This window comes from Leguminivora glycinivorella, chromosome 25 (genome assembly GCF_023078275.1).
Source record: "Leguminivora glycinivorella isolate SPB_JAAS2020 chromosome 25, LegGlyc_1.1, whole genome shotgun sequence".
Taxonomy (NCBI): domain Eukaryota; kingdom Metazoa; phylum Arthropoda; class Insecta; order Lepidoptera; family Tortricidae; genus Leguminivora; species Leguminivora glycinivorella.
The window spans coordinates 6,171,507-6,194,643 of record NC_062995.1 but is presented as its reverse complement, the minus strand read 5'-3'; the positions used below and the strand labels follow the sequence as shown (position 1 = coordinate 6,194,643).

Genomic DNA, 23,137 nt, shown 5'->3' with positions numbered 1-23,137 from the left:
GCCCGAAAGCTGCAAGCTGCGATTAAAGACGGACAACTCAGTGGATTTCACTGAGTTCATTTGACACGCTAAGTGGATACGTTTGCTTGATCTATGGTTTATATGACATCTGTGGGTAAAAGCTACGCAACGTAGCACAGCGATATTATGTAGAGATGGCTACGCCGCGCCGTAGAGGATCGTAGCATTAACTGTCAATATTTTCGTAGCGATTTGATCGTAAGATTCGTAAGAGAATCTAGCGTTTTTAACACAGAACTTAATTTAGATAGAAGAAACAAATTCATATATTTGTATAGGGGCCGAGCGTGTCAAATTTTGTACTGAAGTTGATTCTTGCCTGTAATTTTAAATATGTCTCAGGCTCTTGATTGTTCATAATTTTTTGTGTTGTTGCAATTGAATATCACGTAACGAGGCATTTTTTATGTTTTGGTTGACTTCAACTTACAAAAATTGACGCCCGAAAGCTGCAAGCTGCGAGTAAAGACGGACAAGACAACTCAGTGGATTTCACTGAGTTCATTTGACACGCTAAGTAGATACGTTTGCTTGATCTATGGTATATATGACATCTGTGGTTTTTAACCCCGACGCAAAAACGACGGGGTGTTATAAGTTTGACGTGTCTGTATGTGTGTGTGTCTGTCTGTCTGTGTGGGTGTCTGTCTGTGGCATCGTAGCTCCCGAACGGATGAACTTTTAGATTTCTTTTTTTTTTAAGCTGAGTTATCCTATCCAGGATTGTCTAAATAGGTAAGTAATTATGTTACTTATGTGATTGTCATCACTTGTGAACTACAGGTATATAAGTTCAACGACATTTATTTGAAGTTTATTGCATAAATTAACAGCTTAATGCACAAAAGGCGAACTTAACGCCATGAGGCATTCTCTACCAGTCAACCTTTGGGCAAGCGCGGATCCAATTTCGTGCCCAGGGGGGGGGTCACGTGGTAAAGGCCTGGGGCCCGGGGGGGGGGAGGTCACGTGGTCTATTTGTATGGCCAACTTAGGCATGACCCCCATGACCATGCCCCCCCCTGGATCCGCGCATGCCTTTGGGTAAAGCCGAGAATGCAGGCGCCACAGGCGGTGCATTGAGAAACTAATCTTAAAATCTATTTACATTCGTAGTTTTCTGCTGTTTTTTTTTGTGGTTTTACGTAAATTCACACATTGGCTCAGCTTCTTGATCTTGCCACCATCCAAATGTCAAAACACATTTGCGGATGTATGTATCTGACAGCACATGCGTGCAAACAGTTTGCAATAGGGAACTTGACTATAGTTAAAATAAAATATTTTATACCATGCACGAAATAAAACATTAGATAATTATAAGAAAAACATGGACAGAAGTAATTTTTAAATCCAATTTCTATTTAATAAGTCAGATAGAAATATATAAAGTAACTGAGTTGACCGTGAAGTCGTTCAAATTCGTTTTGACAATTATTAAAAAGAAGCTGATTTGACTAGGAGGCAAGTGTATATGTGAGTGACCTATAAAAGACCATAAACATCCTCACCTGGTTAAAGATGAACTCCCTCGGCAAAGACATGGCGCGATATCAGGAGGCGCGGGTAATGAAATAGGCACGTCACACTTAAAGTGGTCCTCCGACTCCGTCGATCCTAACTTAAGTTGTTTAGCATTCACAGCGAATGCCGGATGCATTTGATGCTTAATAAAAATCCTTAAGGTAGCCGTTGTAATAGTTTTATTCAACTTTTTTATACAAAAAACTTGTCTATCCCCTCTTTTTTTACGTCTAAATCGCGCGAGAAGTCGAGCGTAAAAAAAAATTACGGGAGCGCGTGCATTTTTCTTTTTTTTACTTTTTAAATTCACACTGGGTTACGACCCAGCGATAAAAGGGGTACGTTCGAAATCAGTGATTATTTCTTCAAATCAAAGCCGTTTTTGGCACTTTTCGCTGCACATGCGATCGGTCAGACGCGCGAACAACTTATGAGTAAAGAACGTAGAAGATGCGCGCGCAACGGAATCGATATTTGTACAAAGTTAATAATGCGGTTGGTGAAATAGGAAACTGGCTGAAAGTATTGATGGTTAAGGTTTCGTCGCGCGCAAATATAAAGTTGTATATTTGTAGGAAGACGTCATATTTTTTGACATTTAAATTTTAATTCCGGTTTTTAATTACTTATCATTCGAGTAACCGTTTCAAATAAAAATAATTCTGATTCAATAATTAGATTTATTAAATATTTTATAATACAGTAAATAATGCTTTAGATTTGTATATATGTATGAGACAGGTAGGTATGTAAGTACATCATAGTAGGTAAGCAATTAGACAAGTAGGTAATGTGTCATGCCCTATAGTAGCTATTTCTTATTTCACTTCGGCGTTTAATATTCCAGTATTGCCAGTGAAGGACATTGAATTCAATCCAATTTAGCATAATTTATTAGAATTGGCATGAAATTGGAAACAGCAGGGTATTCCAATATTATCTTCCAATCGATTTCAAGGGTACGAAGTAGTCTGAATTTAATTTACATGTAAATATCTTTAACATAATTCACGAGAATAGTACAGAGAAGACAAATTTAAAGCATCTCCCATTTTTGACCTTGGCAATAACCTTGACCCTAATGAGAAACAATACAGGATGTTTCAGATAAGACCAGGATCAATACAGTATGTTTTAGGCCGATAGTCCACTATCATATGTTTATCATAGAAATATGATCATAGGCAACATGCCATCCAAAGAGCCTGCACTCATTCTGTCGCTCGCACTTCCCCGCGCCGCCGCCAGCCCCCGGCGCCCCGCGCCCCCGCTATATCCCTTAAAGGCTTCCTAACAATGCTTTAAGAGCTATATCGTATGCGTGGGTGCGCGGGGCGCCGGGGCCCGGCTGGCATCTTTTATATAGGGTTTTAAAAATGTATGCACGACACCGTAAATGACGAATAACACTACGGGAGTAGAAAAACATACTTATTTAATTCTACTTTTGCTGTTTGCAACATTAGGGTCGGAAAATAATGCTACTATGCAGGGTTTAGCAGCGAACGAGTAAAACTATGATTTTGGATATCTAGCGAACTATACAAACACAAAAATTAGCTTTAATCCAATTTTTGACACTTAATTTTCTATGTTTCCATACACAAAGTACAATGAACAAATTAACTTACACTTATATTACCAGGGTTCGGATATCTCGTAGCATGGTAAGACGTTAGAGAACCATGGAGTCGATATTAACATTAAATTTACACTCATACTCATCCTCGTGTATATCATACATACATACATACAATCACGCCTGTATCCCATAAAGGGGTAGGCAGAGCACATGAAACTGCTAAAGCTTCAGTGCCACTCTTGGCAAATAAGGAGGTTGAAAGAAAACGAAACTGTGGCATTGCAGTGACAGGTTGCCAGCCTCTCGCCTACGCCACAATTTAACCCATATCCCATATAAATTGTCACAAAATGCTTTTAATTTCATCTAAAACGATGAATTATTAAAACTGTATGACTGAAAGTTAACTGTTAAAACAATAAATTAAAGAAATATAATTACCTACCTAGTTATACCTGTATCTACGTGTTCTATGGATATTACAAACTAGAAGCATTAGTTAGTATTATTTTTTGATTGCGTGTTTTTTCGGTAGTATACAAGATAGTGTGGCAGTCTTTTTTCATTCAAAATATAGTTTTATTCAATTCCAAATTGCATTTATTTCGTTTATAATCAACTTTTAGAATGAGTATGTGAGAATGAGTATGAGTTGGACTTTTATGTTAAAATCGACTCCATGGTTCTCTAACGTCTTAACATGCTACGAGATATCCGAACATTCCGAACCCTGTACATTATATGACGATATCACATTTAGTACGGTATACTAATATTATGCCAACTTCACCTGTCGTTTTTAATACATACATATTATAGATAAAACGAGTACCAAAATAAACAGATTAGGTACTTAGTACTTACATATCACGTCAAATAGCTAGACAGGCTGATCCCTTTTGAAGGATCTTCAACCGGAGCAAAACTGTTCCATCTCTAGTGATCTAGCGCGCAACATGTACAAATTTACCTTTAGAATGAAAAAAATTCTTGCTATAAACATAATAATATAATATTACTCTTTACGCTATTCATTATTGTATACGATGCTATAGACGGCCAAACTAATCTTGGCACTAAAAAATGCTGCAGAATGAAAAATATAGGACTCACCGACCATTGTCTTCATAACACGCGGGCCATCCTAAATTCTTACAAATCATTGAAAGTGTAGGGGCGAAGAAATTTGATTTTCGCGAATTTTTAACAGACTTCTTTACCGAAAATAAAGAAGGAGGTTATATATTCGGGTTCGTGTTTTTTTTTGTGACAAGATTTGCTTCACCGCCTATATTTAATGTGTAATACAAACTATGAAATTATTTTCTTAACTCTATAATATTTCTATTTAATTATGTACCTGCTGTTACCCCAGTTAAATCTTTCAACTTTTTGCACTAATATCATAGACTAAACTAAATAAAGGAAGACGTGTAACTCAGTACATCGTTTTATATGTTTGACTCGTAAAACAATAGATGGCATTACTATACTCTCGCGACAAATGGTATTGTTCAATTCACGAAATAATTTCATTTAAATGACCTAAGTCGTATTATTTCAAAATTTGGAACATGATCGTACAACATTATCACTAAGTATATAACACCGAAATTAACAAAAACAATTAAGTCATTTTTTACCAATCGGGTACTTGAATCAGATTCAATTCATGGGAAGTGTTTTGTACGTTTGATGACTAATAGCAAACATTATAATCCGGTAGATGGCGCGTATGCAAGATGCACAAAACTGCATGCTAACCAAAATTGCCATATTGAAGATAACAGTTTTAGTATTTGTTTTGAGTTTTTAGTAATATATTATTCCAAGATAGTTCTAAATTACCTTGGACGTACATTCCAGAATAGGCAAAATATGCTACGTAAAATATTACAACACTAAGTGCGTTTTCACATTATTCGATCAGATATCGGATGTAGGAAGGATTTCAAAGGCGAAAATCGAAAAAAGGCGGCTTAAATATATGGGATATCGGTCCTACATCTGATATCGGATCGGATAATGTGAAAACGCACTAAGACGGAAGTATTATTTTCTGATTATTTAATTTTTATTGCATTACATTACAAACAAGCATACGGCCCGCCTGATGTAAAGCGGTCACCGTAACCTATGGACGCCTGCAACTCAAACAGTGTCAAAAGCGCGTTGCCACCCTATTAGAAACATGTACACTCCCTTTTGCTGTGTTAAGTACACAGCAAAAAGGAATGTACAAGTTCTAAGGAGGGTTCGGGTAGCCGACGACTCAAAGGACAATAGACGGAACAAGTTAGTTCCGTAAGTGCTCCCGTCATCAACACACCGCACCCTCGTTGAGCTCTGGCACCCTTACTCACCGGCAGGAACACAACACTATGAGTATAGGGTCTAGTGCTATTATTTATTTGGGGTATTTTTTACATATCGAATATTAATGGGGAATAAAACAATATATTTGTGGGATATTGTTATGCCTCGAATGAAAACCCAGCAATAAACAATGAGTAACTTTTAATTAAGCAGCAAATAAGAAATTAACAGATTTTACTAAATTCTTTCACGTTCGAACGCTCATCGTTCAAAACTATTCTCCCATCGCCTTTCACACCTACTGTCATTCTACTATAATACAACGTTCTGTTTCACGCCATCACCTTACGTTCCGATCCCACATTCTCGGCTGTCCTGCTCTCATATCTGCCCTCAGATGGGCATTTCTCAGTGTTTAAATTTTTTTGTTTTCGATGGCAACAGTTTTACATGAATCCTGTAAGAGTCACATGAAATCCTGTCAATTTAAATAGAAGTCGCGGATTTGTACCAGAAACAAAGAAAACTCATGGTTCGGGTACTAATGCTGCCACCGAAATCAAAAAAGTTGAAACACTCTGAGAAATGCCCAGATATACTTCAACGTTCATTCATCTAACTACATCTCATTCATTCAACATTACATTTCAACATAAATTGAAAAACATCCGACAATATAAGCATTAGATATAAAAACAATAACTGTAACAACTTTTAGCATTTTACAACACAACAACATTTTAAATATTCACCAAACTTACTAAACTTAATAAAGTAACAAATCAAGTTAACTTTTAGGCACCAAGAATTTCTTACACGAGATAAAGTTTCATCTTCACAGTACTTCTGAAAGCTCTTTTCTTTAATGCTTTACCTCGGGCAAAGGTAATATGTATAGGGTCACCAAACGTCTGCCGCTGCAACTGCCACTTGCTAATCACCTCTGCTCTAGATGTCGACTTCATCGGGTAGGGCCACACACACTTGGTGAACGCATCAACAACTGTAATTGTGTGATCGTAGGGCTTCTTCGTCTCAGTGAATGCCCTTTTCCTCATTCTCATAGCAAAATGACCATTACTATGCACCTTATATGCAACTTCCTTCCCCATTACCTTAGGCACCACCGTTTGCTGTTGGTCTCCTTTGTTTGGCATGCCATTTTCCAAACACAAGTCATTATAGTCACCATCTTTCAAAACTTAATTATTAATTAAGTAATTTATCTATGCCTATATTTGACATCTTAGCTGTGTAATTTATAAAATGTAATAAATTGACTCAATCCTTGTGTATATTTGTAATGAATTATTGTGTAACAAATTATATTGACATTTTGTTGTACATACTTTAAATAATTGTTAAATATTGCATGCCTTGCTTGGTAGAACATAAGAACTGCTTTTCAATGTTATCATCTTATGTAATCTCACTATGTTCTTGCAATAAACGATTGACTATTGGCTATAAAATCAGCTGTTTAGTCGCATTGAGCTCTTCATTTCGCCACAGGGATAATTATCATCTTTCAGAGTGATCTTGAGCTCGATCGGCGCTTCCTTAGTCTGCATACTCGACAACCAAATGCTCGACGTTTTCCTAACAGTACCATCGCGATCAGAAACAGTGAAGTTCTCACTCACGCAATCCACTTTAAATTCGTCGAAAGAGTTTTTGTTGATTAGGTTATATCCACTGCCAGAGTCTATTAACGCCTGCGTTTCTACGTCACATAAACTTTAAAGGTTTTTTTAGTAGTTTTCGTCTTCATATCATCTACATTATCGTATTAAGTATTTTGTTGCAATGTTTACATCGTGCCGACAACTGTTTCCGCCATGTTGACAGCTGTCTCGTCATTGGCCAATATTCCAATCATGACCGCTTGTCGACGAATATCTGTCGCCGCGGACTGCTTTACCGATGGAGCCGCTTGCTAATTCGCCTTTTCTCCCGAGCCATAGGTGCAACACTGCTTTACCGACGGATCTGCGCAACCAGCATGGTCGCGCGATAGACGATAAAATATCAGGCCGTCCCTATCGCACTTACATATAGTGCGATTGGGACGGCCTGCTATTTTATCACTTATCGAGCGACCATAATTGCTTGCCAGGTCTTCGAAGGACACTCGCTGAGTCGCTGCTTATATGGTCATAATAGACGGAGAGCTGGCAGAGTTTTGGAGTAGGTCCTTGAGGCAACCTGGAAAGGTGCTCAGAACATCAGGTCTGCAAGTCTGGCTTTATCGAGCTATAAATTTTTAAAGATTTAATTTTTTGAGGCCCAAAAAAGGTGTTTGAGGCAACCTGGAATTATTAAAAAGTGAAATTAGAGTTCCTCAGAATAGTCATACTTGTTATGGAGAATTTTTGGCCAAAAGCTGCACTTTTGGAAGGAAGCAAGCCGCTTTGCATGGTGATAGTAGACATCATAGTAAACGATTTTTTCCGAGGATATCGAAATTTCATCCCTTAGGAAGCCGAGCGTAGCGAGGTGTTTTATGAAAATGAAAAAAATTCTATCTTTTTATTGTATCGTCCGATTTTGACAAAACGTATCTCAAATGAAAGGTATTGATTTGTGTAATTTAAAAAAAATACAAGAAAAAAAAATTGAAAGAAAAGTAAGAAAAAAATAAAAACAGTAAATTTACGTCTCGCACTGAATAACTTCAAAGAATGACAGACAAAATGTACAATGTCGATATACGAGTTTTTTCTAATCGAAGATGGATAAATTTTTAGTTGAAAACTGAAGACCGCATCGAAATCAGATTAGCATTTTTTACGATACAAGTTGCCAAAGTTGGGAAAGATCGTTTTATATGGCCACTTTGAAATTCCTTTGCCAGAATGTCAGAAATAATATGTTTTTCTGACACAGAAAAATACATTGTAACAGTACACATCAAAATAAAATTAAAAATTCCGAGGATATTATAATTTCATCCCTTAGAACGACGAGCGTAGCGAGGTCGGTTACGAAAACCGAAAAAAAAATCTAATTTTTAACCGACTTCAAAAAAGGAGGAGGTTCTCAATTCGACTGAATGTTTTTTTTTTTTTTTATTTTTTTGTATGTATGTTACTCGATATCTCCGAGAATCGTGGACCGATTTTCAAAATTTTTTTTTTGATCGAACCGGTATAACCCCGAGATGGTCCCATTGGCACCAAGTCAGGGTCTGATGATGGAATCCTGGAGAAATCCAGGGAACTCTTCAAATGTTATAGGCACATGTAATGTTTTTAGTCTATTTTTCAAAGGTACACCAGTATTTACGTCTGATGGTAATAATTTTATGTGGCTGAGCTGATGATGGAAGGTCAACTCCTCAATGGTTAGGAGTTTAAGGATAATTCTTTCACTACTGTATATGTATTCGGACTGATACATATAATATCACTAGGAACCACTAAAAATCAACTGAGCTGATGATGGAAGGTCAACTCCTCAATGGTTAGGAGTTAAAGGATAATTCTTTCACTACTGTACATGTATTCGGACTGATACATATAATAACACTAGGAACCACTAAAAATCAACTGAGCTGATGATGGAAGGTCAACTCCTCAATGGTTAGGAGTTTAAGGATAATTCTTTCACTACTGTACATGTATTCGGACTGATACATATAATATCACTAGGAACCACTAAAAATCAACAAATAAATAAACTTTTTAACAAAAAATAAAACCGCCTTCAAAAATAAGCGCGTTACAAAACACGGAGAAACTAAAAAGCCAAAAATAATAAACCTTTCAATTCAGATTTCTTATCGTATTGCAATAAGCTAAACATCCAAATTATAAACAAATCAATTATTTTTGGAGTCGGTACCAGCCTGTGTATGGTTGGGTGGGGCAAACAGGCAATAGCAAGGCGACGAACAGGTCTGGTACCGACTACAAAAATAATTGATTTGTTTATAATTTGGATGTTTAGCTTATTGCAATACGATAAGAAATCTGAATTGAAAGGTTTATTATTTTTGGCTTTTTAGTTTCTCCGTGTTTTGTAACGCGCTTATTTTTGAAGGCGGTTTTATTTTTTTTTTTGTACGTCGTCCGATTTTGACAAAACATGTTTCATTTGAAAGGTATTGCTTTATGTAACTTAAAAAAAATATTGAAAAAAATTGGAAAAAAAATGTAAGATTTAAAAAAAAAACCTTAATTTTCGTATCACACTGAATAACCGCAAAAAACGGTAGACACGGTGTATAATTTCGATATATGATTTTTTTAAATTAAAGACAAATAAATGCATGATTATAAACTAAAAACCGAATCGAAATCGAATCAGTAGTTTTTAAGATGCAAGTTGTCAAAGTTGGCTTAGTTTGTTTATATGGTCGCTTATAAATTCCTTAGCCAGAAAGTCAGAAACATTATATTTTTCTTACAGTTAAAAGTGTGCATAGGTAATAGACATCATTATAAACATTTTTTTACAAGGATATAAAAATTTCATTTCATTTTTTTCCCAATTTTTTTCAATATTTTTTTTTAAGTTACATAAAGCAATACCTTTCAAATGAAACATGTTTTGTCAAAATCGGACGACGTAAAAAAAAAGAGATTTTTTTCGACCTCGCTGCGCTCGTCGTTCTAAGGGATGAAATTATAATATCCTTGGAATTTTTAATTCTATTTTGATGTGTACTGTTACTATGTATTTTTCTGTGTCAGAAAAACATATTATTTCTGACTTTCTGGCATAGGAATTTCAAAGTGGCCATATAAAGCGATCTTTCCCAACTTTGGCAACTTGTATCTTAAAAAATGCTACTCCGATTTAAATGTGGTCTTCAGTTTTCAACTACAAATTTATCTGTCTTTGATTTAAAAAAACTCGCATATCGACATTGTACATTTTGTCTGTCATTCTTTGAAGTTATTCAGTGCGAGACGTAAATTTACTTTTTTTTTAATTTTTTTCTTACTTTTCTTTCAAAAATTTTTTCTTTGTATTTTTTTTAATTACACAAATTAATACCTTTCATTTGAGATACGTTTTGTCAAAATCGGACTACACAATAAAAAGATAGAATTTTTTTAATTTTCATAAAACACCTCGCTACGCTCGGCTTCCTAAGGGATGAAATTTCAATATCCTCGGAAAAAATCGTTTACTATGATGTCTACTATCACCATGCAAAGCGGCTTGCTTCCATCCAAAAGTGCAGCTTTTTTTTCATAACTTAGTATGACTAGAAGTCGCATGGTATTTATGCCAGATCATTTGGCCGGGTCCTTCACCGTGCCAGAACAGTGCAAAGTGGTAAAAAAAGAACCAAAAATGGTTCTAGAGGCAATCTGTCATTTTTGACATGAGGTGGGTTCCGTACCCTACCATTCGATCTTGAAAGTAATTTTTTTAGTTTTTCGTAAATAACTCGTAAACGGTGGCCCACAGCAAAAAATATATATGTTTAACAGAAAATATCTACATAAAATATCCTACAAGAAAGGTTATGTACGTTTTTTCGATATGATCAATATACATATAGAATAGAATAGAATAGAAATATTTTTTCCCCTCACTAGCTCGGAAACACGTGTTTTGTCCTTTAATACCAGCGGGTAAAAACGCATTTTATCCACTAGTGGGTAAAGTAATTTGACCTTGAATAAAGTCAAATAAACTGCTTTAAAATTGATAAAAGCAGGTGAATCTGGTAATAAAGATGATTTACCACCTGTGGAACTACTGGAAGCAGTGATAAACGCATTTTTTTGCCTTGTAGTTTCCTCGCTATAGTGAGGGGAAAAGTTTTGTGTTACACTCGGGTGCAAATGTATTTTACTTCTCGTGTGTTAAAAAACTCGCAAGTTCAGGATTCTACTCTCGAACCACTCGCTTCGCTCGTGGTTCACCTATAGAATCCTTACACTCGCTCGTTTTTCAACTCCACACTCGGCGTTAAACTCGGTGTTGGTCATGATTAGAGAAGCATCTGAGCACCTTTCCAGGTTGCCTCATGGACCTACTCCAAAATCCTGCCAGCTCTTGGACCATAATCATTGCAAAAAAACACTTCAGTCCTTTAGTACATGATCCTCTTGACACGGCGGCAAGTGATTGGAGAGTCGAGTAGGTAGATAAGATAGGTACTTCCCTATGGGCCTATCGGTTTTATAAACACACATACAACAAGTAGGCGCGAAAAATTTATACTTACTTTTCTATGATTCAAATTCACATCATATTTTATTTTTCTAATATTCAACTAGGTAGATAAAAAAAGTGAAAAACAACAACATAATTATTTTTAAACAAATTTAAAAAAAAAACGGAGCTGGGTCTCGAACCTGAGATCTCAAAAATGCAAGTCAAATACTCTAACCCCTGAGCCAAAAAACGAGGTGCCGCCGCCTCGAAATATTGAATCATATTCAGTTATGGTTACTCGGCAATGTAATTAATTATTATCTCACTAGACGGCACTTTTAAACATTGAAAATAGCGCCATCTGTAAATAACTCGAAAACTAAGAGGTACCAGCGACGATAACTCGCGTTTAAGTAGGCCATGTAGCGATGTACTGAGTTACCAATCTTTCTTGATTTATCTATGCTAATATCTAATATCGGCCCATAATATTTCTTATAAAAAATTCTCCCTATTTGTTGCCCCCAAAAGAACAGCCTCTATTGTCGAGGTGTTCTGATATTTCTGCGCGGCTTGGTCGCTTTATCTCTGATGGGGACAGTACACAAAAGGCCACTTCCTAGAAAACAGAAGTTTGTCTTTCTAGAAAACAGTTGAGGGTACAATCGTGTTGTCCCTTTTTAACGCTTACAGCTACTTTAAGCCCCCACATCACAAACTACTAAGAAGATACTACGCCCCACATTTACCGTACGATTCATCGTTTAGATAGATCTGACAGATATCGTGGCGATCGGTCGCATCGAAAGGGTCAGCCACAATTAAAGGAAGTGCTTTAAACATAATAAAACAAAGACTTGGCTTAAAGGACTCGTATCCAGGCCATAAATAAAAAAAAGAGGAGGCACACTCAAAGGTTATGACAGATGGCGCCACCCTATTAGTCGATTGTACAGATAAAGAATTTCATACGTAAGAGCGAGAAGATTTTTTTTCTCTCACACATATGAATGTCAATGACATGCCTAGACACTTGCACAGGCGCCGCCTGGCGGGATAAAATGTCAGTGTGCCTCCTCATTGATCGTTTACGATTGATCGCAAACGATCTACTCGAACGAAACGGAATAATAAAGCCAGTAGGTAAGTATGAGATAGAAATCGAATCGTTGGTCGCAAGCGTCCACACACTTTGCTGCGATTTTGTTGCGATGTCTGATATCGTATCCGATCAAGTAAATTGTTAATAATGTTGACATGTTACACTGTCGATCGGTCATTTCGACTGATCTCTTGCGACGGATCGTACAGATATATCGTACCGTGTATGGGGGGTTTTATGATTGTCAGAGTCAGAAATCAAGTAATAAACTTATCTGTAGTAGTGCACGCAAATGACGCAAAGGGACGTCCAGTTTGATGTTTTAAAGTTCGATTACTGTACCAGCACCACTAACTCAATTCCAAATATAACATGCAACTTACGTTTCAAAATAAGTCCACTGTCACAACTCCTCTTCAAAACAAGTCTGTGTCTCAGTATCATGAAACAACATGTCATCAAATTTGTCCCCCGTCTGAGTCTCCGTTGAAGTCAAGAATGGACTCGGGGACATGCTGCTGTCAAACGATTTGAATTTCGAATCATATAAACATAGACAAGTCTGCGTCTCTTTTATACTCAAATCCGGGGGTTGCGTTTCAGTAGCGGTTTGCTTATTACATCTACTTAAACCGAACTCTACAGGGAATGTTTGAGTTTGAATGTCAGATAGAGATACCGTTTCCGAAAAAAATATTGAATCGTCTTCACTAGTTTGAGATTTAAGAGAAAGTAAATCTTCAAAGACCGTTTGAGTTGAGATTTCATCCGTTTTGGCTTCACCATCGCTTTTCCATGAAGGTAAAGTGACGTCGTTTTTTATATTTTCTTCTGGACGCGTTTGAGTAGCCAAAGATCGTTTAGGACTGTCACAGATATATTCTATTTTCTCATCGATTTTGATTCTTTTACACTCTGTGGTAGTCTCTGATATTTTCTTTTTCTTCCCCTTTTATACTCTTCGTGTATTTGAGGATGTTTTCTCATTAAATGTACTAGTAGTCGTTCATTATTCTTATATTCTATATTGCATATTTGACAGAGATATGTGACGTTGCACACTTTTAGGTGTCGTTCGTATTCTGTATCGGAAAAACTCATGTGGCATTGCTCACAGATTATTTTTGATCTGTGGACTTTATTGTAATGTTGGTTTAGGTATTTTCGTTCGGTGAAAAACTTATTGTTACCTGAAAAAGACGGGATAGCATTAAAAAAAGTTAAGTAGGAAAGATTTGCAAAATATCGTCTTCTCATCTTCTTGAGCTTACCGTGGTACTCAGTCAATTTGTGTAAAAATGTCCTATAATAGACCCAGAGCCCAGGCCCGCCAGACCTTCCTCAAATTCTCAAGGATGAAACTTTGGGACAATGTAGAGTTCATATCGGCGGTTAATGTGTGCATATTTTCTAGTTCGGCCCATCGGCCAATTTTTTGCTATCAAGTGATGAAGGTGAAAAAAAAGTGCTTACTTTCCTTAAATTCTCAAGGCTGATTTTTATATATGTGTTAGACCACGTTGTTAGAAATTGGTTATCATCAATGCCAGACCGTTTCCGCCGGCCATAACTTTTACCAGACGCGACAAAGTTGGCAAAAAACGACTCTAACTTACCTCATTTTCTCAAGCCTGATTTTGATATATGATACGCAGGGACCTGTAACTAGACCGTTTGTAAGCAGCCAGACCAATCGGATGGACCCAACCATCCGCCAGACAGACTTAAAGTTTCGATATGAGCATTAGTAGAATTGAAATATTCCGGGTCTATAAAAGCTAAAAACTTGAATTTTCTACATTAAGCTACGTGTATATTGTATACTTGACGTAATAAGCGACTTTCAAAAATTTTACTTCTAAGGAAATAAAAAAATGAAAGTTTATATGTGGTGCAAGATTAATTTTAAGCTATGAATTTTATTTACACTGCGTAAGTACATGTGTATTTTATTATAAATATAACTTTTACCAGACGCGACAAAGTTGGCAAAAAACGACTCTAACTTACCTCATTTTCTCAAGCCTGATTTTGGTATATGATACGCAGGGACCTGTAACCAGACCGTTTGTAAGCAGCTAGACGAATCGGATGGACCCAATCATCCGCCAGACCGACTTAAAGTTTCGATATGAGCATTAGTAGAATTGAAATATTCTGGGTCTATAAAAGCTAAAAACTTGAATGTACTTGACTACTTACGCAGTGTAAATAAAATTCATAGCTTAAAATTAATCTTGCACCACATATAAACTTTAATTTTTTTATTTCCTTAGAAGTAAAATTTTTGAAAGTCGCTTATTACGTCAAGTATACAATATACACGTAGCTTAATGTAGAAAATTCAAGTTTTTAGCTTTTATAGACCCGGAATATTTCAATTCTACTAATGCTCATATCGAAACTTTAAGTCGGTCTGGTGGATGGTTGGGTCCATCCGATTGGTCTGGCTGCTTACAAACGGTCTAGTTATAGGTCCCTGCGTATCATATATCAAAATCAGGCTTGAGAAAATGAGGTAAGTTAGAGTCGTTTTTTGCCAACTTTGTCGCGTCTGGTAAAAGTTATGGCCGGCGGAAACGGTCTGGCATTGATGATAACCAATTTCTAACAACGTGGTCTAACACATATATAAAAATCAGCCTTGAGAATTTAAGGAAAGTAAGCACTTTTTTTTTCACCTTCATCACTTGATAGCAAAAAATTGGCCGATGGGCCGAACTAGAAAATATGCACACATTAAACGCCGATGTGAACTCTACATTGTCCCAAAGTTTCATCCTTGAGAATTTGAGGAAGGTCTGGCGGGCCTGGGCTCTTGATCTATAATATTTATTTATCATTAAATATGTTCGCGTCCAGCAAAACTTCGCATTTTGTTGCACTTACCGTAAGGACCAAATTTGCTTGTATCTTTATACAAATAATCAATCAAACTTAAGTCAGGGTTTCTAAAAAACTTATCGACGCGGAATCAGGTCTAGCTGACCAAAATCGCTCGTAAGGTAAGGGTATGCCACACTCTTACTCGTTAGTATGAAGACCAAAGAATATAATACTCACTAGGAGAAGAACGCCAACTCCATACAAACAATTGCCCTCTTCCCATCACACACACTTACAAAACCTTATCACGTTTATACTAGTGGCGGTCTCACACAAAGTCCAACGGACATTAATGGAACTAAAATTGACAACCGGTTTAGCGGTTGTGGGTAGCAATTTTATCGATTATACACGTTAAACTTCCGTGAGACATATTCAAATAATTAATTGAAATACGGTTGTACTCACGTTATTATATCGCTATTGCTGCGACATGTTTCGGGCCAATTCGGATGCTCTGCGCCCCCCTCCCCCGTCCTATCAGCGCGCGCGCAGCGGGCGGAGCGGCGAGCGGCGCGTTCAGTTTGCGGAGTCTAGCCGTCGCGTGAACTCCTATACGCCTGAAGAGGGGCCTCCGAATTGTCCCGAAACATGTCGCAGCAATAGCGATATAATAACGTGAGTACAACCGTATTTCAATTAATTAATTTTATCGATAAACATAATTCGTAGATAGTTGACTTTTGTTTTTATTGTAATGAAATAAAAGGCATATTATTTATGTTTTCTTATAAGACTATACTTCGTTTCTTTTAAGATTAGAATTATCTGTCAAACGGGTAAACAAAGAAGCAGTGGTCGTAGACCTTCCTTCTTCGATTTCGGCCGATACCACTGATTTCTTGGAACTTATGTACATAGTATTATAAGTTATATGCTACCACCATAACAATTGGAAGAAAAATTTGAATATTTTTATTCCTGGGATCACTATGTTAAAAACCAATCACTACATGCGCATTGCAAGGGGGTCATGTATTTCTAAGGAAGTTAATAGGCCTTGATGCAGACGCTTACGCGTCGGAAAGCTGAGCGCAGCCGTACGCATATTCATACTAACGAGTGATTTTTGGTAGGCAAAACACGATTCTGAGTCGACAGGTTTGGGGAGACCCTAAAGCTACAAAAATATTTAATTTAACGGCGAGTATGATGCATATCGTCACTACTTTTAAAAAATCTCGTATCTCACACTGCTCTTCAAAGACAAAACGTAGTAAGTATATACGCATTCCATACATACTTAATACATTTTTCTCTTCATTTACAGAAGATACAAGTTTTTTTTAAAGTAGTGCCGATATCTGAATTTACTCAAAACAAATAGTTACGATATATCTTATTTTAGATATCAATGGGTCAATACTAGGGATGTACCGACTATTGATTTGGCTGACTACCGACTAGTCGGCGCTTGGGTGGGATTAGTCGGTCGACTAGTCGGCCAAAACATAATTTTTGACTAAATTCACATTTTGAATGTCATTTTTGGTCCTTCGTTTGAGCTTTTTATGATTTTTTACAAGTTCAAAGGTTTTTTTTTTTAAATCTTTATTGTTACAAAAGGAAGGTTTTGTCACTAAGTGACGATGTCCCCCTGTATTGAAATTTGAGAATATATTATCACTAAATTATACTACTATACAGTTTGTACATGATCCTGGCTTCATCCGATAGAGGCGATGCCAGGATCATATTACAAGTACCTATGTTTAAGCTATTATCAAGTAATAAATCCCTCCTCAGCACCTCATTACGAACACATTCCATCAAAACATGGTATACATCCTCTACCTGATTGCACTCTGGGCAGTTAGGTGTTAAGGTCAATTTCATCAAGTGTTTAAACTTATTTGATGGAATGTGCCCGGAACGCAGTCTGAAGTTCAAAGGTTCATGACAATATTTATATACATTTTCCATTTTTAAGAACCGGCTTGGCTTAGTGGGTAGTGATCCTGCCCATGAAGTCGATATTCCTAGGTAGGAAATTTATTACTGTGATGATTACAGATATTTGTTATTTTGACAAAAAAAGCTCAGCTGGTAATTTAAATTTGTACTGTTTTTCTATCACTAATGAAGTGCCGACTGATCGGTCTTTATTGCCGACTAGTCCCGTCTAATCACCGACTACAAATGTGGCCGGATAGTCGGCGACTAGTAGGTACGTCCCTAGTCAATACTTGATATACGTCGTCGCGCGACCGCGGACGGGGATCTGGACAATGAATATACACTTAACCATGCAAACTATCGGTCGACGGTCGTGGACGTGGCCTTGAGCGCATGGACGTCCGATCGAAATCTGGCTCGCTGGATGTTATGGTGACCGTGCACACTGATCGGTCGTGGTCGCGGTCGCTCGACGACGGACGTCCGCGTAGTATGTTCCTAACTTGATTCTCACCTGCATTGACGAAGTACGAACACTCCTCATAGCTGCAGTAATACTGACATTCAATCACCAGCTTCTCTGACAACCCGTGATATTTCACCAAATGGTTATACAAGTATTTCTTCTTCAAGTATCTCTCGGGGCATTTGTTACCAACAGCATACGGACAGGGGAGGAGTATTTTGGATTCCATATCTTGTGCTGTTATTATTATGTTCAGTTTGTCACCGTTTAGGATGCAGGTTATTGTGTTTTCTGGTGTAGGTTCAGGTTTTTTCTGTAATGAGAGGTTTTATAAATAAATTGGGAGGGATGGTCAAGGTATAAACAGGGCCATTCTCAAGAGTTTAGTAAGTTGCTAGATCTGACTGCAGCTCCAGTTGATTACGGTTTATTACAATCAAATTGTATAATACCATATTCCTAAACGTCGCAATGCCAAAACACATTAGTTGCATGTCTAAAACTTGAAATGACTTAAACTTACTTCTCAAATTACCATATTCCCAAAATGTCTAAAAATCAAATTAACTTAAAACCAACCACTTTCTCAAAATGCAGTATCCATGAAAACTGTGTTTTTACAGTTTTTCATAAATCGTTAGCATTAATGAACTAAATGAACACTAACCTTAATAATAAAACACAGTGCAAGGAGTATAATGCACACTGTAAATAAAATTTTAGGTATTCTGAGAAAGCGTCATTTTGAATTTTGGATATTATGTAACTAATTGCCTGTGTGGTGACAGGTTAAGAATTTCACCACCCCCTTTCTTCCCGTGGGTGTCGTAGAAGGCGACTATGGGATATTGGTTAAATTGTGGCGTAGGCGAGAGGCTGGCATCCTGTCACTGCAATGCCACAGTTTCGTTTTCTTTTAACCCCTTATTTGCCAAGAGTGGCCCTGAAGCTTTAGTAGTTTCATGTGCTCTGCCTACCCCTTTATGGGATACAGGCGTGATTGTATGTAATGTTTCAGATATTGGATGTAATATGTAGGCCAATGTCATTTTGGCATTTTGATGTACTGAAAATTGGTACTTTTGTAATTGTAGACATTTTACTACAAATCTGTTTTAACATTGCGACATTTGAAGAACATGATATTATAAAATTTGGTTGTAACAAACCATAATCCTGAGAGCTTCTCCTGAGGATGCTTCATTGGGGATGCTTCAAGTATTTATTTTTGCAGTGGGAGGGTGTGAACACACAGGCACAGCGGGAGTTATTTAGCTTTTTTTTAATCTTTTTTATATTGCAAATATGATGAAAAACATTGTGTGTAGCTCGGGGCATAAGAATATTGCAAATATTTAACTTTGCGAAAGTTGCATGTTGCACAATGTACTATTTTTTTATGATTTTGTGCCTTTTCTCACTAACAATCTGGCCAAAGAAGGCCACGGTATAGTCTGTGTGTCGTACCTTAGCAGTGTTTTTAAGGAATGCATCCGAGTCCTGGCACTGTTGCTTGAAGCCTCGGCATCGTAGTAAACTATCTTCACAGTTAGTACATAGGAGTTCCGTCACATTGTCTCGTTTTGGAACCTGAAAACATTTTTTTTTTATATTTTGTGATTAAAATAATTTAAATTAATTAAAACATTACGAATTTGGGTAGTTGATGAAGATTGATCACCTTACTTGCATTTTACCTTCACCTTGCAGACAAAAATAGTTATTTGTGACATCAGTAGGCTTGTGTCGTTCACGAACTATGAACTGTTAGGAATAAAATCCCATCAATGACCGAAATGAACTGAATCTTTCCGTGCTCTGAGAATCGGTCTTTGCTCATTTAGTTCAGTATAGGATCGGCGAGCGCGAGCGGTTTGGATCGAGAACGAATGTGTGACTGCGCCGACCGAGAGCGAGAGCTATTTAGCAGAGCAACAAAAAAAGTCAAGTTTTCATATTAAACTTCGGTTACTTACAACCTTTCGGCCCGGAATGTTACTGTCTGTGGACTATTCGTATCATTTTGACACTATTCGGTCCCATTCGTTCTGATCTTTCCGACCGCAGTGGTCGCTGGTCTGGCTGAACTAAATGAGCAAAAGACCTAAAAGAGCGAACTAGTTCGTGGGAGCGATTGAACGAGATCGGAGCGCTCCGATCAACGAACGAAACGGCACAAGCCTAGACATCAGATTATAATATAAATAATGGATTTTTTTTCGAATTTCTTCATGGTGGAATCAGTATAAACAAATGAATCACCAGATGTCGTTAGTGTAAAACGCTATCTCTCCGGTAGACCCTTTCGAAGTTCGAGGCCATATGAAATATATGAATTACAATGCCGCTGGTACGTCAAGATTGTCGTAAACGACCTGTATTTAAAACATATTTATATATGAAAAACACAACTAACTTTAACAGAAATGGTGTTTCCTGAAAAGCAGACGTATCTGTACCACTTTGAAATGCATTACATTGCTGTAACCGCATTTGTATCGTAAAAACAGATGTACTAACCTCGGCAATTCTATAGAAGTCGTCCGCCAAGCCCCATTCCTCCATATTCTTCATCTCTCCTGATTCGGCCAAGCAACCACGACATAGTAAAGCATACTCATTTAATGGCTGCTTCAATTGTACATAAGGAGTGGACATTTTACATCTATTTATTTAATTAGGAAAAGGGTGGAAATTTATCTGCAGTTTGTTTTGTTTCTGTGATCTTGATCTGTCAGCCAGTGACATGCCAGTGACCTGTCAAAGGTCAATACTGTCAGTGTCAGGTATTTTTCGTTTTGCCGAAGGCGCATAGCCACTGCTTTGCTGGACACTACAAAATAGAACTTTGCCTTTATTATGACCAATGAGAAAACCAGATGATAAATAAACTAAGTTTAAATTGAAATGATTTCTCAAGAATAAGGTATTTATTCAAAGACAAATGTTATTTAGTCGATACTTTTACTAAACGTAGTCTGCGCAAGCCGGATTAAGGGGATTAAGAATACCGTTCAAAAATAGTGAGAATTTTGTTGTAAATCTATCTTACAATCACATCAAATTTTTAAAGTTTTAAATATATATTATATATTAAATAGATCCTATATTTTTAAGCCGCATTTACGTAAAAAAATATTTACGTAATAAAACCTATACCTATATAATGAAACACGTATGTAAACTTTTTTGAACAGCAGCGCCCGTCACCCGTCAATCATTATTTATTTTTTCGATTTGACATCCATTTTGGCTAATCTAAATTTACAAGAGTATGATTGTCGACTAGAAAGGTAAATTTACTTACTTATTTTATTTCTATTTACAATAAAAATCTGCCACAACTTGAAAAAGAGCCGGCTATTTCATTGCCACGAAGTTAGATCATAATTCCCATTTGCTTAAAATCGGTTCCCTCTCAGCGGCGAACTTCATTGCGGTCGCCATTTGCGCCACGAACGCTGGTAGATCGTCTTGTGTGTAAAATTGTGGAATTGGAGGTTATAGTGCTAATTTACTAGTTAATAGTGCATTAAAATTATCAAAAACATTTTGGAGCAAGTCAATTGAGTGTTCAATGTCTCGTGAACACAAAAAGTGTTTCGAATGAGTGAGTATTATGTTTTTTGCCAATGTTACGTAGCATGTAGGAAAGAAACACGTGCTAAATAATAGTTTCAATTTTTCTCCAGTTAAATTGCATTTACACGGTGCTAGCGTGCTATTTCGCATCGACTTTGTCCCTCAATTTGTGTTAAATTGAATTCACTTTGTCGTTTGTATGAAAACTCGGTCAGTTTATTATTATTTTAGTTTCTAGGTGATCTATTTTAGTCTTGGCCGTTCAGCGGAGTTCCTAGTTAGAGTTTCAAAAATGTTTGTTTTTAATATGTATTTAGGCCCTGCGTTTGGGTTGGGCGGCCACGCTTTATAAAACCTACATTCTACGCATTAAATAGAAAGTGGAATATTTAATACGGCATTCTGGGCACCTTTCATTTGTTGACATTCAGTTTCATAACATTATCATCGTTTGCGTCGACAATAATTACGTTTTGTTGTTTCGTACGAAAGCATAGAGTCAGAGTGAAATTACTTTTTTTACTGAGGCAAGAATTAATGTTTTATTTATTACAATTTCCTTGTTCACTCGACTTTGTCATCAAAATAATGTGTTAAAGAGAGAAAGTATGAATAGTTATTTATTTATTTAAACTTTATTGCACAAATTTACAAAAAAAGAGTACAAATGGCGGACTTAACGCCTTGAGGCATTCTCTACCAGTCAACCATTGGGCTAAACAGAAAGCTTAGTTTGGTGCAGGATTTTAAAAAATTAAATAAGAAAACACAAGTCAGTATTCATACTTATCGCAATAAACCTACTTATATACATATAATAAATACATATTCCGAATAAAATAAAATATATATTAAACACAAATATATATTATACATAAATATATATTATACATACATATATATAATAATTTCGTACCTAGTGTGAGACATAATACAAATACTTAGTCACGAATGTTTTCAAATAGATGCTTACGCAACTTGGTTTTAAACGAATATTGTGGTATAGTAAGCATTAATTTTTAACTTTTTACAAGTTACTAAAGATGTATATTGTGTGAGGCTACAAAAGTTAGTGCACTATACCTTTTTAACCTTGAATGTATAATCTGTGCAATAAAATACAATGTTAAGTGATATTGTAATATCTGACATGGTTGTATGTTGATAGATCAATTATTTCTCATGTGATTTCAGTTTGTGGCCCATAGTAACAACACACACTATTGCCATAACACTTCAATGTTTTATATTTAATAACTATTATTAAGGAGATTTTATGGTTGAATTCAGTATATAAAATCTAGATATGGCTACAACCAAGTGATCATTGATGAGGGATGATATTTAAACAGCCCCAGACTCTTTGGATATTGGATAAGACTTAGAATCATTTGTTTGGTTTATAATATAAGTTCAAAATAGATTTTGGAATATGTACAAAAAATTGTATTTGGCTCAGGGGGCTAGTGTTAGTATTTTCAAGAATAACAAACAAACTTAAAATTTCGAAAAAACCCCCGACTGCAACATAGTTGACCGATTTCCATGAAACATGACTAAGAACACTCCTTAGCTTTCAGATAAAAAAAACGAAATCCAAATTGGTGCATCCGTTTGGGAGCTACGATGCCACAGACAGACACAC

General features: G+C 36.6%; 3 protein-coding genes and 1 long non-coding RNA gene across 8 annotated transcripts in view; 1 reads left to right on the top strand and 3 right to left on the bottom strand.

The window, feature by feature from the left end:
* LOC125239564 (monocarboxylate transporter 12-like) overlaps positions 1 to 1,987 on the bottom strand; it is a 70,834-nt gene extending 68,847 nt beyond the window's left edge. Inside the window, exon 1 of the mRNA XM_048147194.1 lies at positions 1,533 to 1,987. Within this exon, the coding sequence (XP_048003151.1) occupies positions 1,533 to 1,565 (33 nt within the window). The 5' untranslated portion in view covers positions 1,566 to 1,987. The remainder of the gene's footprint in view (positions 1 to 1,532) is intronic.
* A 287-nt stretch (positions 1,988 to 2,274) lies between these two features.
* Positions 2,275 to 20,636, bottom strand: LOC125239560. Of its 3 annotated transcripts, XR_007178536.1 has the most exons (5): positions 20,431 to 20,636; positions 19,378 to 19,500; positions 17,959 to 18,223; positions 13,046 to 13,852; positions 2,275 to 4,097 (listed from the first exon to the last, which is right to left on the bottom strand). XR_007178536.1 is itself a non-coding variant. In XM_048147190.1 (4 exons), the coding sequence occupies exons 1-4, from the start codon at positions 20,566 to 20,568 to the stop codon at positions 13,545 to 13,547; spliced, it is 834 nt and encodes a 277-aa protein (XP_048003147.1). In that variant the 5' UTR covers positions 20,569 to 20,636; the 3' UTR covers positions 12,992 to 13,544. The 3 variants fall into 3 exon arrangements, 1 of the variants encoding a protein (XP_048003147.1); XR_007178537.1 differs by lacking the exon at positions 19,378 to 19,500; XM_048147190.1 differs by lacking the exon at positions 2,275 to 4,097 and having other exon boundaries at positions 12,992 to 13,852.
* LOC125239565 overlaps positions 13,062 to 23,137 on the bottom strand; it is a 22,140-nt gene continuing 12,064 nt past the window's right edge. Inside the window, exon 4 of the long non-coding RNA XR_007178538.1 lies at positions 13,062 to 13,071. This is a non-coding gene — a long non-coding RNA (uncharacterized LOC125239565). The remainder of the gene's footprint in view (positions 13,072 to 23,137) is intronic.
* The window catches only part of LOC125239559 (translation initiation factor IF-2), a 23,595-nt gene continuing 21,816 nt past the window's right edge, over positions 21,359 to 23,137 (top strand). For all 3 annotated transcript variants that reach the window (XM_048147189.1, XM_048147187.1, XM_048147188.1), the window contains exon 1: positions 21,359 to 21,520. The gene's annotated coding sequence lies outside the window, so the exon portion shown is untranslated. The remainder of the gene's footprint in view (positions 21,521 to 23,137) is intronic.

Coding starts and splice junctions, on each gene's coding strand:
- LOC125239560 (XM_048147190.1), bottom strand. CDS start 20,568: ATGTCCACTCCTTATGTACAATTGAAGCAGCCATTAAATGAGTATGCT. Junction 19,501..20,430: donor ACTTCTATAGAATTGCCGAG/GTTAGTACATCT, acceptor AAATGTTTTCAG/GTTCCAAAACGAGACAATGT. Junction 18,224..19,377: donor TCCTTAAAAACACTGCTAAG/GTACGACACACA, acceptor CTCTCATTACAG/AAAAAACCTGAACCTACACC.